At 48.6% G+C, this 16,715-nt stretch overlaps 1 protein-coding gene across 1 annotated transcript; it reads right to left on the bottom strand.

The window, feature by feature from the left end:
• Positions 1-2,694: 2,694 nt before the first annotated feature.
• Positions 2,695-11,738, bottom strand: SF3A3 (splicing factor 3a subunit 3). The gene is made up of 17 exons (XM_063140061.1): positions 11,617-11,738; positions 11,475-11,522; positions 11,322-11,374; positions 10,935-11,040; positions 7,388-7,460; positions 7,071-7,162; positions 6,237-6,319; positions 5,800-5,938; positions 5,529-5,597; positions 5,277-5,344; positions 5,021-5,128; positions 4,701-4,770; positions 4,445-4,609; positions 4,235-4,345; positions 3,762-3,852; positions 3,443-3,498; positions 2,695-2,947 (listed from the first exon to the last, which is right to left on the bottom strand). The coding sequence occupies exons 1-17, from the start codon at positions 11,710-11,712 to the stop codon at positions 2,870-2,872; spliced, it is 1,506 nt and encodes a 501-aa protein (XP_062996131.1). The 5' UTR covers positions 11,713-11,738; the 3' UTR covers positions 2,695-2,869.
• Positions 11,739-16,715: the final 4,977 nt, after the last annotated feature.

Below are 16,715 nucleotides of genomic sequence, written 5' to 3'. Positions count from 1 at the left end.
TTGCTGCTTAGGACCATTAACCCAACTGGTCTTTCAGAAATTGGGGGTGGGCAAAGAATTACACACTAGGAAGTGGCCACTCGTGAGCAGAGAGCCCACACAGATATATACAAGATCTAGGAAGGCTGCAGACTCAGTTTCAGAGTCCCTGAGGGACTGGTGGCTGCCATGGAGACTGGAAAATGACAAGCCCAAAGGCCCCATGTGGCTTGGTCATGACACACACTGTTGGCCCAGCAACTGTATGTTTGGTTGAACCTCAGAGGGGAAAATGGTGAAGCCACAGACAGATGTCAAGAATAGCACCAAAGATGCTACAACCTGGTACAAAACAATGCCCAACAGTGAACAAAAGCTGACCAGCTCAGCCCTGGGTCTCCTGTTGCTCAGAATCCACCTCTAAACTCTCTCCAAGTACTTTTGAAGCTTCAGGGAAAAGACTGGGCCCACTGGCTGAAAAGATGTGTCAAAAGGGTTCCTGGCTCTTCCAGACCTACTCCCTAAAGATGCTGCTCAAAATTGGGTAAGAGAAAGATGCTCATTCTAATTATAACACAGACCATGCCCACTTGACCAAAATGGAGACCTGTCAGAGTAAAGAAAAGGGTAGAGCAGACGCAACAGAGCCCAGGCTGAAGCTGTCATGTGCTGCTCCTTTGCCCATTTTTACCCTCTGGCAACTCAAAGGACCCCTGCTGGCTCTAGGGATTTGTTCAAAAGCCAAAACACTCAAGTTCTCTGTGGCTCATCCTCAAACATGCAGTCCAAATGTTATCAGTTCCAGCAGAATTAGGGATTGGTAGGTTTTGGTGAAGGAACCCCTTGGTGAAGATACAGGCTAAGGAGCTTCCTTTGTCCAGCCACAGATGGATTCCCTCACAGGTACCCTAGCTTGAACATTTAGCATGCCAGGCTTTCTATAGCCTGCAGGTCTCTCTCTCTCTCTTACACACACACGCTGCCCCCATCCTTAGCTTGTTCCCCAAAGGAGCCCACTAGCTCAGCTTACTCACCTTGCTCGTCCGTCACCTGCAGGGATGCCCGTCTGAGCAATTTCTACCTCCAAGCACAGGCAGGAGCTGCTTCTTGGGGAGCCCTCCTCCTCCCCGCCCAGGCAGAGATGGAGCCAACCAGCTCATAGTTGGTTCCCTGATGCTTTGTGCAACAAACACTCTCCCCACTGGTGGCTCAGCCCATCAGTAATCAAGTGTGGTGGAGTGAGATACATCAGCCCCAAACTTGTCTTCCTAGGGACCTTCACTCTTCCTGTATCTAAAAGCACTTCAATCATTCTCATAGAAAGAAATAAAAAAGGAAGAGCTGCTCTTCCGCCACAACCACCTTATGTTTTCCCCCAAAGGAGTTACAAGCTGCGTAGCTCTGAGGGCAAACTAAAGAAAAAAGGAAAAAGGGGAGACAGCAGCTTGGCCCACCCCACAGGGCCTCCAGCTGTTTGCCCCACTGCAAGATCTTTAGTGCTCCGAGAGGGCCTTCTGTGCACTGAGCCAGCTGTGGCAGGACACAAGCAGTTGTTCTCAAGGGCTACTCCCTGCATTTTATTAGAGTCTGCTGACAGGACTGAAGGAGGGGCGCAGCCGGCGCACCTGCATTTAGCGAAAGCAAGGTGGAGGCACGTAATCATTAAGAAAGGGTAGAAGTGGGGTGGAAAACCCACCACGGCTCTCTGCAGGATAAGCAGCCCAATTCTTCTGGGAGAGCAATCACTGTGGGCCCACCTTTGCCAGGAAAGCCTTTGCCCTTCACAGAGCTTCAGCTTCCTGAGGTAATTGCAGCAACAAACCCGCCCCAATTAGATTAATTAGCCACTCTGTCCCTTCCCAGGGCACCAGCACAGAAGTCACAACAAGGAGGAGGTGCAGACACAAGGGCAGCAGCTTATGCGTGCTCCTTCCACTTGGCATGCCAGGGAGCAGTTGACATGTCATCTCGTTTTCAGCTCAACTGCCAGCCTTCCAGACATGTTCAACCTGCAACAACTTCCCGACTGTTAGAGCAGTGCGACAATGGAGCCAGTTACCTAGGGAAGCTGTGGGCTCTCCCACCCTAGAGGCATTCAAGAGGCAGCTGGACAAGCATCTGTCAGGGATGCTTTAGGGTGGATTCCTGCATTGAGCAGGGGGTTGGACTCGATGGCCTTGTAGGCCCCTTCCAACTCTGCTATTCTATGATTCTATGAACAGTACCAACCAGCACATGGGGAAACACATCCCTAGCAGGCTTCCTCCCATTACTGCCACACAAGCTCTTCTTCATGCAGGGCAGATGGCTCCCTTAAGCAAATGCTTGCCCCTCTGAGCACAGGCAGAAGCACCAGCATTATGACCTCCCAATCACAGGAAGTAGCAGCGGCATCAGAGCGCTGCTGAAGCCATGCCTGGATTTGCAGAAGCCAAGTAAACACAATGGCCAGTTGCAGCCAGGCCAGCGGGGACACTTCTAAGCCCTCAAAGTGTGTGTAAAGAACTGCAGGGATGGAGGAGGTGGCCACAGCCCTTCCCTGCTTTTTTGGGAAGGGAAACCTTAAGGCTTGACTATGTTCTCAGTTAGTTGGTGGGCCTGGGCCTGGGCTGTACAGATCCTAGTGAACAAGGGTGGACTGATACACGAAGGAAGCTGGGAGCGTCAGAACTGCTCCACTCAACAAGGCTACAAACCACACAAGACGCCCACGCCTTCAGCCTCTAAAATCCGGTTTTATTTTTATGTATCAGGAAACTTGTAGCAGAATCCATCCTGCTAGCAATAAGAGTCCTCAAAGTGCCTGCTCACGTGGAAGGGGGGAATCCAGGCACCTCAGTGAGGAGAGGAAGAGTGGAGAAAGGGTGCCTTGCGCCAGAGCACCGTCCAATCACAGCAGGCCTTGACGTTTTAAGTCTTCATAGGTCTTTTTGTTGACCACATTTCCACTGGAATCCTCATATTCCTCCTGGGATGAAAAACGAAGAAGCCTGTTGGATCCCAACCATGAAGCAAAGCAGGCACGGCAAGGAGGTCCAGAGCGGCCTCGTGTCTCTCCCAGCTCCTCTCTCAGGAGGGCTGCACGGAGAGAGCCACATGTTACCAGCCTCAGGTGTACCCTGCTGGATCTGACTGTGGCTCACCAAGCCCAGCACCCTGCAGCCCTCCAGGCAACAGCCCTCCACCTTGCCTCCGAACGCAGAGGCTCCACAGAGCCACCATCCCTTCTATTTCGGATGTACAGGCATGAGTGCTGGTCCTTGCGCTTCACACTGAAACTTTTTGTGTTTAACTAATAACCACTGATACATACGCTCCATTAATCGAGGATACACTCATCCTCCCTAACCGACATCTTCCTTTCTGTTGTCTTTGCTAAAGGGTGACCCCATTAAACAATCTGGTCCCCTTCCCAACAGGTTTCTGAAAAAGCACCAAGAGCATTGCTCCAGCCCCAGCTTACTTCTGTGTCTGGCTGCCATCTCTCAGAAGCCTTCTGCTGCTTCAGCTTTGCCCACACTGCAAGACACACACATACTCAGGGTCAGTCGCATGGCCAGCCCCCAACACCGCCCCTGGCACCCGAGAGGAAGCCGGGGCTGTCCTGGCAACGATGTGGGGAGAAACTGAAGGTGCTGATTGGAGATGAAGCAGAAGCTCCCAGCAGGAGCCTGACAGCAGCCGCTTCTGCCACACCAGGGCACATTCCGTCCAGGAGGCCACTTTCCCCATCCAGCAAAAAGCCGCCAATTCATCCAAGGAGGCAGCTGCCAGCCACTTACGTGAAACAGCATCTTCAATCTGTGTGACGTTTGCGAAGTGAGCTGTGTTGGGGATGCCCAGGCATCGCATCCCATGGGCATGGCGCCATTCCTACAGAGCAGAGATGGGAATCGAGGAGAGGCCCCAACAAGAACTGGCCACAAGGGCTGCTCTCAGGGAGACCAAAAAATGGCCCTGAGCAACAAGCAAGAGTGAGAGACGAGCCCTCTCTGCTGCGCCGCCCCCAGGACTGTGACGACATCTGGATCTAGAACACGGGCCAAGGACCCTGCTGGGGGTAACTCAGCTGGCTTCACGGGGAGTGAAGAGGGTTCCACCTCCCCCGCCCCCGGGCTCTCTCAACGGTCAGAGACGCTGCAGGGCGTGAGCTCCATACAAGCTGCTGAGCTGTTGTGTGGCTCAGTAGGAAAGCCTCCCCGCCCGCCCCCCGCCCCCCCACAAGTCACCCGTTGGCATTTCACAGTCCCCCTACCGCAAAGTGTCGCTGGAAAGCTTTGGGCCCACGGTACGTATAGTTCCCACAAATCTCACAGTTGTAGTTGATATTCAGGCCGTGGAGCTTGTAGAGCCAGTAGGGGATTGGCTGGAAGGCAAGAGACAGCGTGAGCTTCCTGGGCAGAGCACACAAGCTCCAGGCAGAGCAGGAGGTAGAGGAAGCCTCAGCCACGACAGCAGGGCTCACCTTGCCATCCCAGCCCAGGGGCAGGTTCTTGGGGTTGTAGATGATTTCGTTCTCCTCGTCTTCGCTCTCGCTCTCACTGATCTGCTCCTCCTCCTCCTCCTCGCGCTCCTCGCCAGTCCGCGCCTGCTTCCGCTGCACGTTCTCGTGAGTCAGCTGTCGCTGTTCCTGTAGTAGGAAGGAGAGACTGCGAATGCCGCCACCCCCTCCCCCTTGCCTTTGAGGCTTAACTTGGGGAGCTGCGGACAGCAAGACTCACCCCGAGGATCTCCACGTACTCGTAGATCTGAGCCTCCAAGAAGGCCAAGTCCTTGTTCCGCTCGGTATCCCTGCCAAGGCAACAGCTCTATGAAGGACTGAGGTCTGCCCCACCCATGATGCCAAGAGGACCTCCACGAGCCCAGCAGCTCACCCCTCCCCCAATACCTTCCAAGGAAGCGGGCAGAAAAGCAAATTAAGAGGTCAGCTTCCCCACCCCACCACCGCTGGGTCTTCAAAGAGCCCAGGCTACTTCAGAAGTGACTCAAGTAGACCATACTGAACTCCAAAGAGACACACACAGGCATGCAGCTGGCTCACCGCTTGCTCCCCTTTGTCTTTGGGTTTTTAGCAAAGAGGGAGGAGTCAAGGGCTTCCAGAGACTTGCCCTTGGTGCTGAACAGTCTCTGAGCACGTTCCTCTAGTGTCCTGTGTAGGAGGAAGAGAAGAGAACCGTGAAGGGAAGTAATCCAGAACTCACCCAGGCTGCCAGGCCACCACCTGGACCCAATAAGGAGCCTACCGCCAATGAAAAACCAGCTCCCGCTAGCAGACAGGCACCCGGCCCTTGACTTACCCACCACATTTCAGACCCAATGCCAACAGTGCAGATTTCAGCCTATCCAGTCCTAGGGAGGCCAACTCCTGGGGTGGAAATACAAAAGGTGCAAATGCTCTGTCAGCTGAAGACAGCCATCTCCTCTGCAGGGCAGTGGAGCACCACAGAGCGAGTAGAAACCTTACCAAGCCCTTAAGCTGAAGAAGCAGCAGTATTGGCCATCCCGCTTCTTCCCCAGCCACAACCAGAGACCCAAGAAGGCAGACAAACCTCCCAAGAAGAGAAAGCCGAGAGGTCCAGGTGGGCACCAGCATGGGTGAGGGCACTGCTAGTCTCTTTCTGCCAAAAGACAACAGGGGGGTTAGTGGCTGCTGGCCCCTCCCACACATTCAAGAGTTCCCTTCACCAGAAACATAGGCAGCTGCCGTGGGGTGACAAGGGGCCTGCCAGCAGGCACCACTGGGAAAAGCTGCCATTGATCCATTTCAGGTGGCCATTTTCCTGCCAACCCTACCCAATACCACAAAGGCACACCACTCACCGGCCAACCAGGGAAAGTGCCGTTATCCCACTTCTTCTCAAACTCTGCCTGGATTTTCCCAAACAGCTCATTCTGGTCTAGCAGTGGCTTAACCCGGTCTGTATAATCCTGCAGGTATTCCAGAAGCATCTCCAGGTACCTGTTACAGTGGCAAACAAACCAAATGCAGGAAGAGAGAACAAGGCATCTCCACACCCAAGCAACGCTCCCCCTCCCAAACCACCCAGCAGCAAGGATTCCTTCTTTGCAGAGCTCAACCCCACAAAGAAAATCTGCCTTGGCCCCGTTATCTTGCCCACAATGGCATTTCATTGGCACAAAGGAGCTTCACTTGAATGGCCTTAATAACCCAAGAGCATGACAGAAAAACAGGCTCGCCTGGTAACCCAAGATGGGAGTCAGTTCTCTCCCTCCCAATGTAGGCTGTAAGCCCTCACCTCCTGTACTCGGCATTTTTCCTCTCCTTGGGAACATCAAAGAGCTGGTCAAAAGTGGAGAGGTATGTGATGTAGTCCAGTTTCTGAGAGGGGCAAGAGAAGAGAGGTCATGAACCATGATTTAATGCAAGGCATAGTGGAAGCTACTTAATTGTTCTCTCAACAATCCATCCAGCCAACTCCCTCAAGACCCTGAAGTTGCAATCCATGCAGGCTGCTGCAGAGGGAGAGGCGATGCAGCCCCCCGCCCCGCCCCAAATCCATCCAGCTGCTGTTCCACTTCTTGTCCCCAAGAACCATCTCCACACTCTCTGGTCATTCAACACGAGTGAAACATTCAGAATCAGTGTGGGAACGTGCTAGTCCCCAGTCTCCTCCCCATCCCTTTCTCCTTTTGTACAGAAACTATTGGGGAGGGAGGGAAGCTCTTCCAGCCTAAGGGCCCAATTCTGTTTCAGAGAACCTCGGGGTGGGGGTGCATTCTAGTGATGGGCAGGGCCAAAGGCAAGAGGAACGGGGCCAAAAGTATCAGCACATTTTAGTGTGAAGTTCTCACTGCCAGGCTCAGCCTTTCAACCTTTTCCAATGAGAAAAACTGCGCACAAAAGCTGGGAAACCTCCGGACAATTATCAGCTGCTGGGGGAAGGGAGCATGACCTTGTGGGTGAGCCTGAAGGGCCATATGGGGAGCCAGGCCTGAGGTTCCCCACCCCTGATCAACTGAGATGGTAAACTTGCAGACAGGGACGGTAAAAGGGTCAAAAGCAAGAACAACAACAACAACAACAATGGTTTAAAAAAATGCCTCCAAAGCCCAGATAATGGGAATCTCACCTCTGAGGACTTGAGGTTAATGTACTTGAGGTAACAGTCGTGTAGGTCCAAGTAGCGGCCATATCCTTCTTCATCAGTGAACTCCACAAGGTCTGCAGGAAGAAAGAATGAGACATAACCCACAACTTCCATAGCAAGAAAGGGGGAGCGATTCCCTGGAAAGAAACAATGTCTGCTTGCTCTAGTTTGGCTACACCACATCCTTGCTGCAGCATATACTGCCATTTTCTTTTCATCTACTTTGAAAAGGGTGTTGGGTGTCAGGATAGGAGGCCAAGCAAAGAGCCATGTCAAACAGATTAGGATTTTACACTTACTCTGAGCCTCCTCACTGGGGTTTTCTCGGGCCTTCAAGAGTTCCTCAAACTCCACTGACATTGGCACACAAATCTAGATAGAGAAAACAATGTTACTCCTCTTCCTCCTCTGATCTAATGAAATAGGTACTGTACAAATCATGATTGCACCTAGACAAGGGTACATTATAATCCACACTAGACAGACAGGAAGGAAAAGATAGGTCAAAGATCAGTTATTGGGTAGGAGTATGGAAAAGACATTTTTGAAATATCAGTCAGATATTCACATGGTTTTTTTCAGTACCAAATAAATCCTACTCTAGAAGTGATCTATTTGTAACTTCTCCATATATATCACAGTTCGTAAGGAAAATAGAAATAGGTTCAAAAACCTATACAGACCATTCTCCACTTTTTATGGAATGATCATAGGGGGGAAATAATCTCTTGTTACATGATCAGGAAACGGTACTTTCACAACTTAAGCACTGAAAGAAACCTTTCCAGGAGTGATGGTAAATGGGTTGAGGGTATTGCAGCACTCTCTATTCTCCAGATAATATTTCGAAAGAAAAAATAAAGAGCTTTTCTGAAAAAATTAAAATGCCTCAGCTATCTTCTTAAGATGGAGAATTTAAAAGAATCTACCACAATTGAAGAATATTCACAACAATTATCGATTTAAAAAAATAATTAAGCTCCAATATTGGACAATTTACTGGGGAATATTACAAAGCCTTTTTTATTTTAAAAGTCCCGTCAAAACATTTGCAGGCAGGAGCGTCACAGAATTTGCTGGATTCCCCCTCCTCAGGCTGCAGACGTTCCTACTACCTCAAGAAATGGGGATCCAACATTAGATTGTTCCCCCCTCCCTTGCAGCTGCTGCAGAAAGTACCCTGCAGAGAAGATACACCTTCAGGTAACCAGGCCCCAACCTGATTAGGGATTTAAAGGTGTAGAACCAGAACTCTGAATTGGGCTCGAAAATGGACTGGCAGCAATTTCAATCAAATACTTCAGTATTTGTAGGTTAAGCATTTAGTTAGTAAATTGCTAAGAAAATATGATCCATTTAGGAACTTTATAAGATTTGAAATGCTATCTAACATCCATTGAAAATATTTTCTAAGTCAATTCTATAATTACTTGGTAAACTGGAGATATTTACAAATACAGAACAACAGATTTAACTAGTGAGGTAAGATATGGTAGTGGATTTGGATGCGTTTTAAGGAAAGTGTTTCCAAAGTCCTATTTTGTTAGTTCTTTAGTATTAATAAAATGTATATAGGACTTGATGATAAGTGTTGGAGATGCTCAAATCTAAGGACACATTGGAGTATTATAACAGAGGAAATGGAAAATATTACAGGATATAATGTGTGACGGATCTAGTGATTCATTACATTAAAAATTATGTAATGGATTATCTAGATCCATTTCAATCGGGTTTCAGGCCTGGTTTTGGAACGGAAACTGCCTTGGTCGCCCTGTGGGATGACCTCTGCCGGGAGAGAGACAGGGGGAGTGCGACCCTGTTGGTTCTCCTGGACCTCTCAGCGGCCTTTGATACCATTGACCATGGTATCCTTCAGGATAGGTTGTCTGAGCTGGGAGTTGGAGGTACTGCGTTGCAGTGGTTCCGCTCCTACTTGGATGGCCGATTCCAGAAGGTGGTGCTGGGGGATTATTGCTCTGTGCCGTGGCTCCTAAGTCATGGGGTTCCGCAGGGCTCTATTTTATCCCCTATGCTGTTTAACATAGCATAGAGGTTATCTGGAGATGTGGACTGAGGTGTCATCAATATGCGGATGATACCCAGCTCTACCTTTCTTTTTCATCAAACCCAGGTGAGGCAGTGACTGTTCTGAACCAGTGCCTGGGCACGGTAATGGACTGGATGAGGGCTAACAAACTGAGACTCAATCCAGACAAGACGGAGGTACTGTTAGCGGGTGGTTCATTTGTCTGGCGAGGTGATGTTTGCCCTGTCCTGGACGGGGTTGCACTCTCCCTAAAGGATCAGGTCCATAGTTTGGGGGTGCTCTTGGATCCAGAACTGTCACTTGAGGCACAGGTGAACTCAGTGGCAAAGAGCACCTTTTTTCAGCTTAGGCTGATATACCAACTACGCCCTTATCTGGACAGAGATAGCCTAGCTACAGTTATCCATGCTCTGATAACCTCTAGTTTGGATTACTGCAATGCGTTATACGTGGGGCTGCCTTTGAAAACGGTCCAGAAGCTTCAGCTGGTACAAAACAGGGCAGCACGGTTACTAACCATCTTTGTCACTTGAGGCTCAGGTGGCCTCGGTGGCACGGAGTGCTTTCTACCAACTTCGGTTGGTGGCCCAGCTACGCCCCTATCTGGACAGGGATAACCTAGCTTCAGTTGTCCATACTCTGGTAACTTCCAAATTAGATTACTGCAATGCCCTCTACATGGGGCTGCCTTTGAAGACGGTCCGGAAGCTGCAGCTTGTGCAAAATGCGGCGGCCAGATTGATAGCTGGAACAGGGAGGTTTGAGCATGTAACACCGATTCTGGCCCGCTTGCATTGGCTGCCTATATGTTTCCGAGCCCAATTCAAGGTGCTGGTCTTAACCTATAAAGCCCTACATGGCTTGGGACCACCATACCTGATGGAACGCCTCTCCCGACATGAACCTACCCGTACACTGCGCTCAACATCTAAGGTCCTCCTCCGAGTGCCTACTCCAAGGGAAGCTCGGAGGATGGCAACAAGGGAGAGGGCCTTTTCAGTGGTGGCCCCCCGCCTGTGGAATGATCTCCCCGATGAGGCTCGCCTGGCGCCAACATTGTTATCTTTTCGGCGCCAGGTCAAGACTTTTCTCTTCTCCCAGGCATTTTTAACAGCATTTTAACAGCATTTAACAACGTTAAGTTTGTTTTTAATGGACCCCACAATTGTTGTTTTTAAATGGATACTGTTGTTTTTATACTGTTTTTATGTGTGTGTGTGTGTGTGTGGTTTTAAATTGTATACTTTTAATGTTTACTATTTTTAAATGTTGTAAACCGCCCAGAGAGCTTCGGCTGTGGGGCGGTATATAAATGTAATTAAATAAATAAATAAATAAAATAACAGGGACTGGTCGGCGAGATAACATCACGCCAGTCCTTTTACAACTTCATTGGCTGCCAGTCCAGGTCCGGGCCCGATTCAAAGTGCTGAAGCGCTCTGGGTGGTTTACAAAAGTTAAAAACAGTGAACATTAAAAACAAATATGCAAAAATTTAAAAGCATAAAAACAGCTATATTCATTTAAAACAACTATTCTGGGGTCAGTTAAAAAAACTCAGCGTATATTGTTAACTGCCAGGGAGAATAGAAAAGTCAACGTTTTTGACAACTGTTGGGGTCCAGGACACATTCTACATTCCGTTTTCAAAGTGTTATATCCTGCTTGGCATAGATCTGGCCCTGGGCACATAGGTGTGAATTCAGGCGGAGGAGCCAGTCAGTTCCAATTGGCTGGTGCCACCACAGCTTGAAGACTGCGCGGGTTGTGTCATAGCCACACAGAGACACCCTCACCTCATTTGGGTGCTTCCGATGGAACTCTTTGATCTGCTTGAGTCGATTGTAGAATTCAGCAAATTCGTTGGGCCCTGAAATGGCGCTGAGTTCTTCCTTTCGCAACCTGAGGGACCAGAAGAGGAAGCATGGAGAAGGCTGTTCTGGTTGCCTGAGCAGGGCAGCCTCCAGCAGGAGGAAGGAATCTCCCCTACCCACCCACGATTCTTCAGCTCCCACCGCAAGGAGCAAGAGACGTGCTGAATGTGGACCTCCCGCCCGACCTTACGGGGTTCCGAGGAGAATCGCCCCCGCCCGAAAATCAGGGCCAGCGTCGGCTGGTGCAGCCCCCCACCCCCATCGCAAAGGCAGCTCGAGTGCGGCCGGAGGTTGCAGACCCGTCCTCACCCGTCCTTGTCGTCGTACAGGTCTCTCAGGTTGCCGCTCACTTCCATGTACCTCTAGAAGGGAGACAGAGGCGCGGGTGTCGGCGACACAGCGGGGGCCACCAGCCGGGCCCTCCCCAGTGGCGGCGAGGCGGAGGCGGGGGGGGATACTCACGTCCTGCATGGCCCGCGTGCGGTGGTCCGAGTTGATCTGGTCCCGCAGCTGCTCGGGGAGAGAAAAGGGTGAGTGGCGGCGCGGGGTGGGGAAGGGGGGAGCCGCCCCCCGCCCCCCGCGACCCCAAGCCCGCCGGCCCCACCGTGGACTTGCGCGTCAGCATCTCCTTCACCATGACGTCCATCAGGCGCTCGCGCTCCTCGTGGTAGCGGCGCTGCTGCTCCAGGATGGTCTCCATGGCGGCGGCGGCGGCGGCAGCGAGGGCGGAAGTGGGCCCGCCGAGCCGGAAACCGCCGTCCTTTGCGCCCTCCGGCCGCGCCGCACCCGCAGGAAGGTTCCGCCGACGGAGGGTCCGCGGCGACGTCTCGGCTTCTGCGCATGCGTGCGGGCATTGAGGCCGGAGGCAGGCGGGGCAGGCAGGCAGGCAGGCAGCGAGCGAGGGAGTCACAGCGCCCCTGCTAACTGTAGGCCGCAATAAGACCTGCAGGGCTCCTCGCGCCACGGATCTAGGGGGCGGCAGCGGCAGGAGGGGCTGGGAGAGGCTGAGGCGGTGGAGGCTGCGGGTGGGCGGCACGGTTCATTAGGGTGGGCACTGGGGGGGATGATGATGATGATATCATCATCATTATTATTGGCCAACATGTATTGAATATGTTGGCCAATATTAGCCAACATTGAATATGTTGGCCAATATCACAATATTCATTTATCTATGACAGTGGTTTCCAATTGGTGGTCCACGGACCCAGGGGGTCCATGTAACCCACCCAGGGGGTCCGTGGCACCCTTCACATATTCACCATTTCTGGAGTCCACTGACGATGAATCCCTACCAGAAGTAAAATATAATATATTTTATTAATTTATTACATTTTTATACTGCCCAATAGCCGAAGCTCTCGGGGTGGTTCACAAAAATATCACTGAGCACCTGCGTGATTTAGCGACTAGCTTCAGAGATTACTTCCCTGCACCTAATCCTGAAAACTCATGGATAAAGAATCCTTTTGAATGTGGTGATGTACAACTAACAGCTCTATCTGCGGAAGAGCAAGATGCACTTGTTGACGTGACTTGTGATGGTTCATTGAAATCCTTTTTCAAAGAATATAGACTGGACCAATTCTGGGTGAAGGTTTTTCCTGATTATAAGAAGTTAGGTGAAAAAGCTTTGAAACATCTAGTTCCCTTTTGTTCCACATATCTTTGTGAACAAACATTTTCGACATTTTGTTATATGAAGAACAAGCATAGAAATCGGCTAGATGTTGATCCAGATTTGAGATTAAAAGTAGGAAATACTGAACCGGAGCTGCTAGACATGTCATAATTTGTTCAATTGTAAACTAGACATTAGTAAAATTAAATTCGTCTTTATATTCCTAACTAAATCATGGTCATTTTTCATGGTAATATAATATCACAAATTTTATGGTCTGTTTTTTAGTATACCTAAAATCCTTTGCTTATTAGGTGCTACCCCTTATTTTCTCCAAAAAAAATTGCTTCACACAATTTTTCACACTACCATAGAGATAACAAAAAATTTTAAAAGTAGGTTGTCCATGGCTTGGCATTTGGAAAACAAGGGTTCGGCAGTACTTAGCTAATCGGGAACCACTGCCCAAAAGATCGTGTTTGTAGTTTGGGGGTGCTCTTGGATCCAGAATTGTCACTTGAGGCACAGGTGAACTCAGTGGCAAAAAGCACCTTTTATCAGCTTAGGCTGATATACTGACTGGTATCTTATCTAGACAGAGATAGCCTAGCTACAGTTATCCATTCTCTCATAACCTCTCGTTTGGATTACTGCAACACGTTATACGTGGGTCTGCCTTTAAAAACGGTCTGGAAATTTCAACTGGTACAAACAGGGCAGCACATTTATTAACAGGGACTGGCCAACGAGACCAAATCACACCAGTCCTTTTCCAACTTCACTGGCTGCCAGTCCAGGTCTGAGCCCGATTCAAAGTGCTGGTATTAACATTTAAAGCCGTAAATGGCTCGGGGCCAGGCTATGTGAAGGAACGCCTCCTCCCATATGTACCATATGTACCTAAGATCATCCTCAGGGGTCCTTCTCTGTGAACCCCTGCCAAAGGAAGTGAGGCAGGTGGCTACCAGAAGCAGGGCCTTCTCTGTTGTGGCACCCCGGTGGTGGAATGAACTCCCTAAGGAGGTTCGCTTGGCACCTACGCTATATTCTTTCAGATGCCAGGTGAAGACCTTTTTATACTCTCAGCATTTTAACAGTCCATAAATAAACAGTCCATAAAGGAACTTTCCGGAAAATTTAAAAAAAGGTTGGGAAAAAGTTTAAAAGAAGGAAAGGTAATGAAGTTAAGAGACTGGTTAGAAAGGATGAAAACTAGGGAAGAAATAAAGGAGAGATTAAAAGAGGAAAATATATCGTAGTTAAATTGTATTCAATTAGAACAATGGATGAAGAAATGGTTAAAAGATAATGGAGAGTGTAGAGGAATTACTAAGTTTGAGGAGTTGATTTTAAAAAAAGAAAATGAGAAAAGAGAAAATAAAACAATAAAAGGTTTAATGAGTGAAATATATAGAATACTATTGGAAAAGGGAGAGAAGGAAAGCATAGGTAAGATGGTATGGGAAATTGATTTGAAGGAACAAATAGGGCAACAGAGTTGGAAAGGGATATGGAAACAACGAGTGTGGAGAAACATGTCCGTGAGGATAAAAGAAAATTATTACAAGCTTGTCTGGAGGTGGTACATAACCCAAGTGAAATTAAATATGATAAACAAGACAAACTCAGCATTATGTTGGAGTGGTTGTCAAGAGAAAGGATCGTATTTACACATGTGGTGGGAATGTGAATTTGTACAAAAATTATGGAAAATGGTGTTTAATGAAATAAAAGAAATTATAGGAATGGAGATAGAAGAGACACCAGCTGTGGCATTGTTATCAGTGTATGGAGAATTGAATTGTAATCAAGAGATAAAATAATTGATAACGAATTTGTTAACAGCTGCAAGATTAATGATATCCAGGAACTGGAAGGTTCAAGGGGTTTATCATATAGAAGATTGGTACAAAGAAATATGGGATATTGCTATTAACGATAAATTAACATGTGAGTCAGAAGAGGAATGATAAAAACGAATGATTTTGAAGTAATATGGAAACAGTTTTTAGACTTTGTATTATTAAAGAGGAGAGGGAAAACACCTCCAGAGGAATTAATGAGATTTTGGAAATCAGAATAAGATCCTGGGGTTGGGGGAGCATGTTAATGTTAATCAATGATCATATTAAATGGAATTAAGTTAAAATATGTTTATTAATTTGTTTAGTATGTATTATTATGTATTGTTTATTATGGGGTAGTGTTTTATACTCTGTTGTTTGGAAGTTTAGAAAAAATAAAAATTATATTAAAAAAAAAAACAGTCCATAAATGTAATTTTAACTTTGCTGTTTTAAATTTGTATTTTAAATTTTTATTTCTGCACTGCTGCTGATTTTATCCTGTTTTGTGCTTTTTTTAATTGTATTTTATATCATGGTTTTATACTGTTTGTTTTATACTGAATGGTTTTAATTTTTGTGTACCGTCTAGGGAGCTTCAGCTATTGGACGGTATAAAAATGCAATAAATAAATATTTCTAAGGCATTTTTAAACATTTTTTTTTAACTGTGTGTCATCCGCATATTGGTGATACCTTAGCCCACCTCCCCAGATAGTCCCTCCCAGTGGTTGCACATAGCTCCTGTGTGCCTTGCTCGTGCCTTGCAGTTACATTTTGGGGCAAGTTACTTTCCGTGATGGAACCGCCAGGCTTGACTCAGCGATTCCCCAGCCAGGGAAGGGAGGGCTTTGGCTCGGCCAGCCCAGACACACACCCCTTCACTGCTGCTTTTAACCCTTTGGGAGTCTAGGTTCTCATGGAACGACACCACACAGGTGATAGGGACTAAACACTTTTATTCTTCACACAAACACACTTCCTTAAGGGTCCACACATTAAGGTAAACATGTAAGAGGTTTGGGGGGAAAACATGGACAAAGGAATGACACACTTGTACCCAAACCTATTCTAAAACAAAACAAACACTTAACACTGCGACTCAACCTCTGTTGCTCATTTTGACTCAGCTCCACGCCACTCGAACTAGACTCCTTCCCTCAGCGGCCACATGGGGCTTCCGCCATCCAGCCGGTCCGGCCAGGATGCTCTTGCTCACCACCCACACACCAGACTCCTGACGCCCACAGGAAAGAGGTGCCCAAGCTTTTATCTCTTTCTGGGACCCCTTTGTCACCTGACCCACCCTGACCAATTGAAACCCCCTAGCAACCCACACCTCACCCGAAGGGAGGGGGGAATGCTCCCACACATTGCACAGCTGCAACTTGTTACTCTTCCCCGGTACCAGCCCCGGGGAGGCGTTATCAGATGCCAGGCGCTTCTTGCGAAAGCGCGGCCTTGGCATTTAGCTTGCTACTCCCTTCTGGACACAGAGAAACACATCCCCTTCTCACTGGGATAATGCAAAGCTGTTTTCTTAAAGGGACCATGGGCCCAGCCCATGACACTTTCCTTTTAGTCTCAGCAGTTTGGTTTCTGGGAAATGAGTGTGTTGTGACTAGCTATGCCCACCACAGCAGCCATTTTGTGAGAGCACCACAAGTCTCTCAAATTCCAAATGGTTGGGACTCCAGACTTAGGCTGATAGACCAGCTATCACCCTTGGAACAGTTATTTACACTCTAGTAACTTTGTTTGGCTTATATTTGGCTTATATTTAGGGCTGTGAAAATGGTCCAGAAAAAATCAGCTAGCCAAAGAGGGGGGGCTAGATTGTTAGTGGCGATTGCACGGCAGTCACCTTGTGCCAGTACTTTGCTATCATCACTGGCTGCCAGTCTGTTTCTGGACCCAATTCAAAGTGCTGTTTTTTCCCCTTTAAAGCTCTAAATAGCTTGGGGCCAGGTTCCCTGAAGGAGCCTCTTCTCCTGGAATTACTTACCCAGACCTGGAGATGTTTCCAGAGGCCCAAAGATACCAGCATATTTTGATGTAAAGTTCTTACTGTCTTGGGAGATGCATTTCTAGACTGGGAGGAAGCCACCAAGAGATTGGTTGTTTGGGCAAAGAGGGGGGCGTAGGAGAAGGGGGTGCTGCCACCTGGGAAACCCCAGAGGGCCAGATGGGGGAGCAGGAGGGTCAGATTTGCCCCCATCACCCCACCTGGAGTGTTGC

This window comes from Elgaria multicarinata, chromosome 13 (genome assembly GCF_023053635.1).
Source record: "Elgaria multicarinata webbii isolate HBS135686 ecotype San Diego chromosome 13, rElgMul1.1.pri, whole genome shotgun sequence".
Taxonomy (NCBI): domain Eukaryota; kingdom Metazoa; phylum Chordata; class Lepidosauria; order Squamata; family Anguidae; genus Elgaria; species Elgaria multicarinata.
The sequence above is the reverse complement of the archived record's forward strand: the minus strand, read 5'-3'. Positions and strand labels throughout refer to the sequence as shown.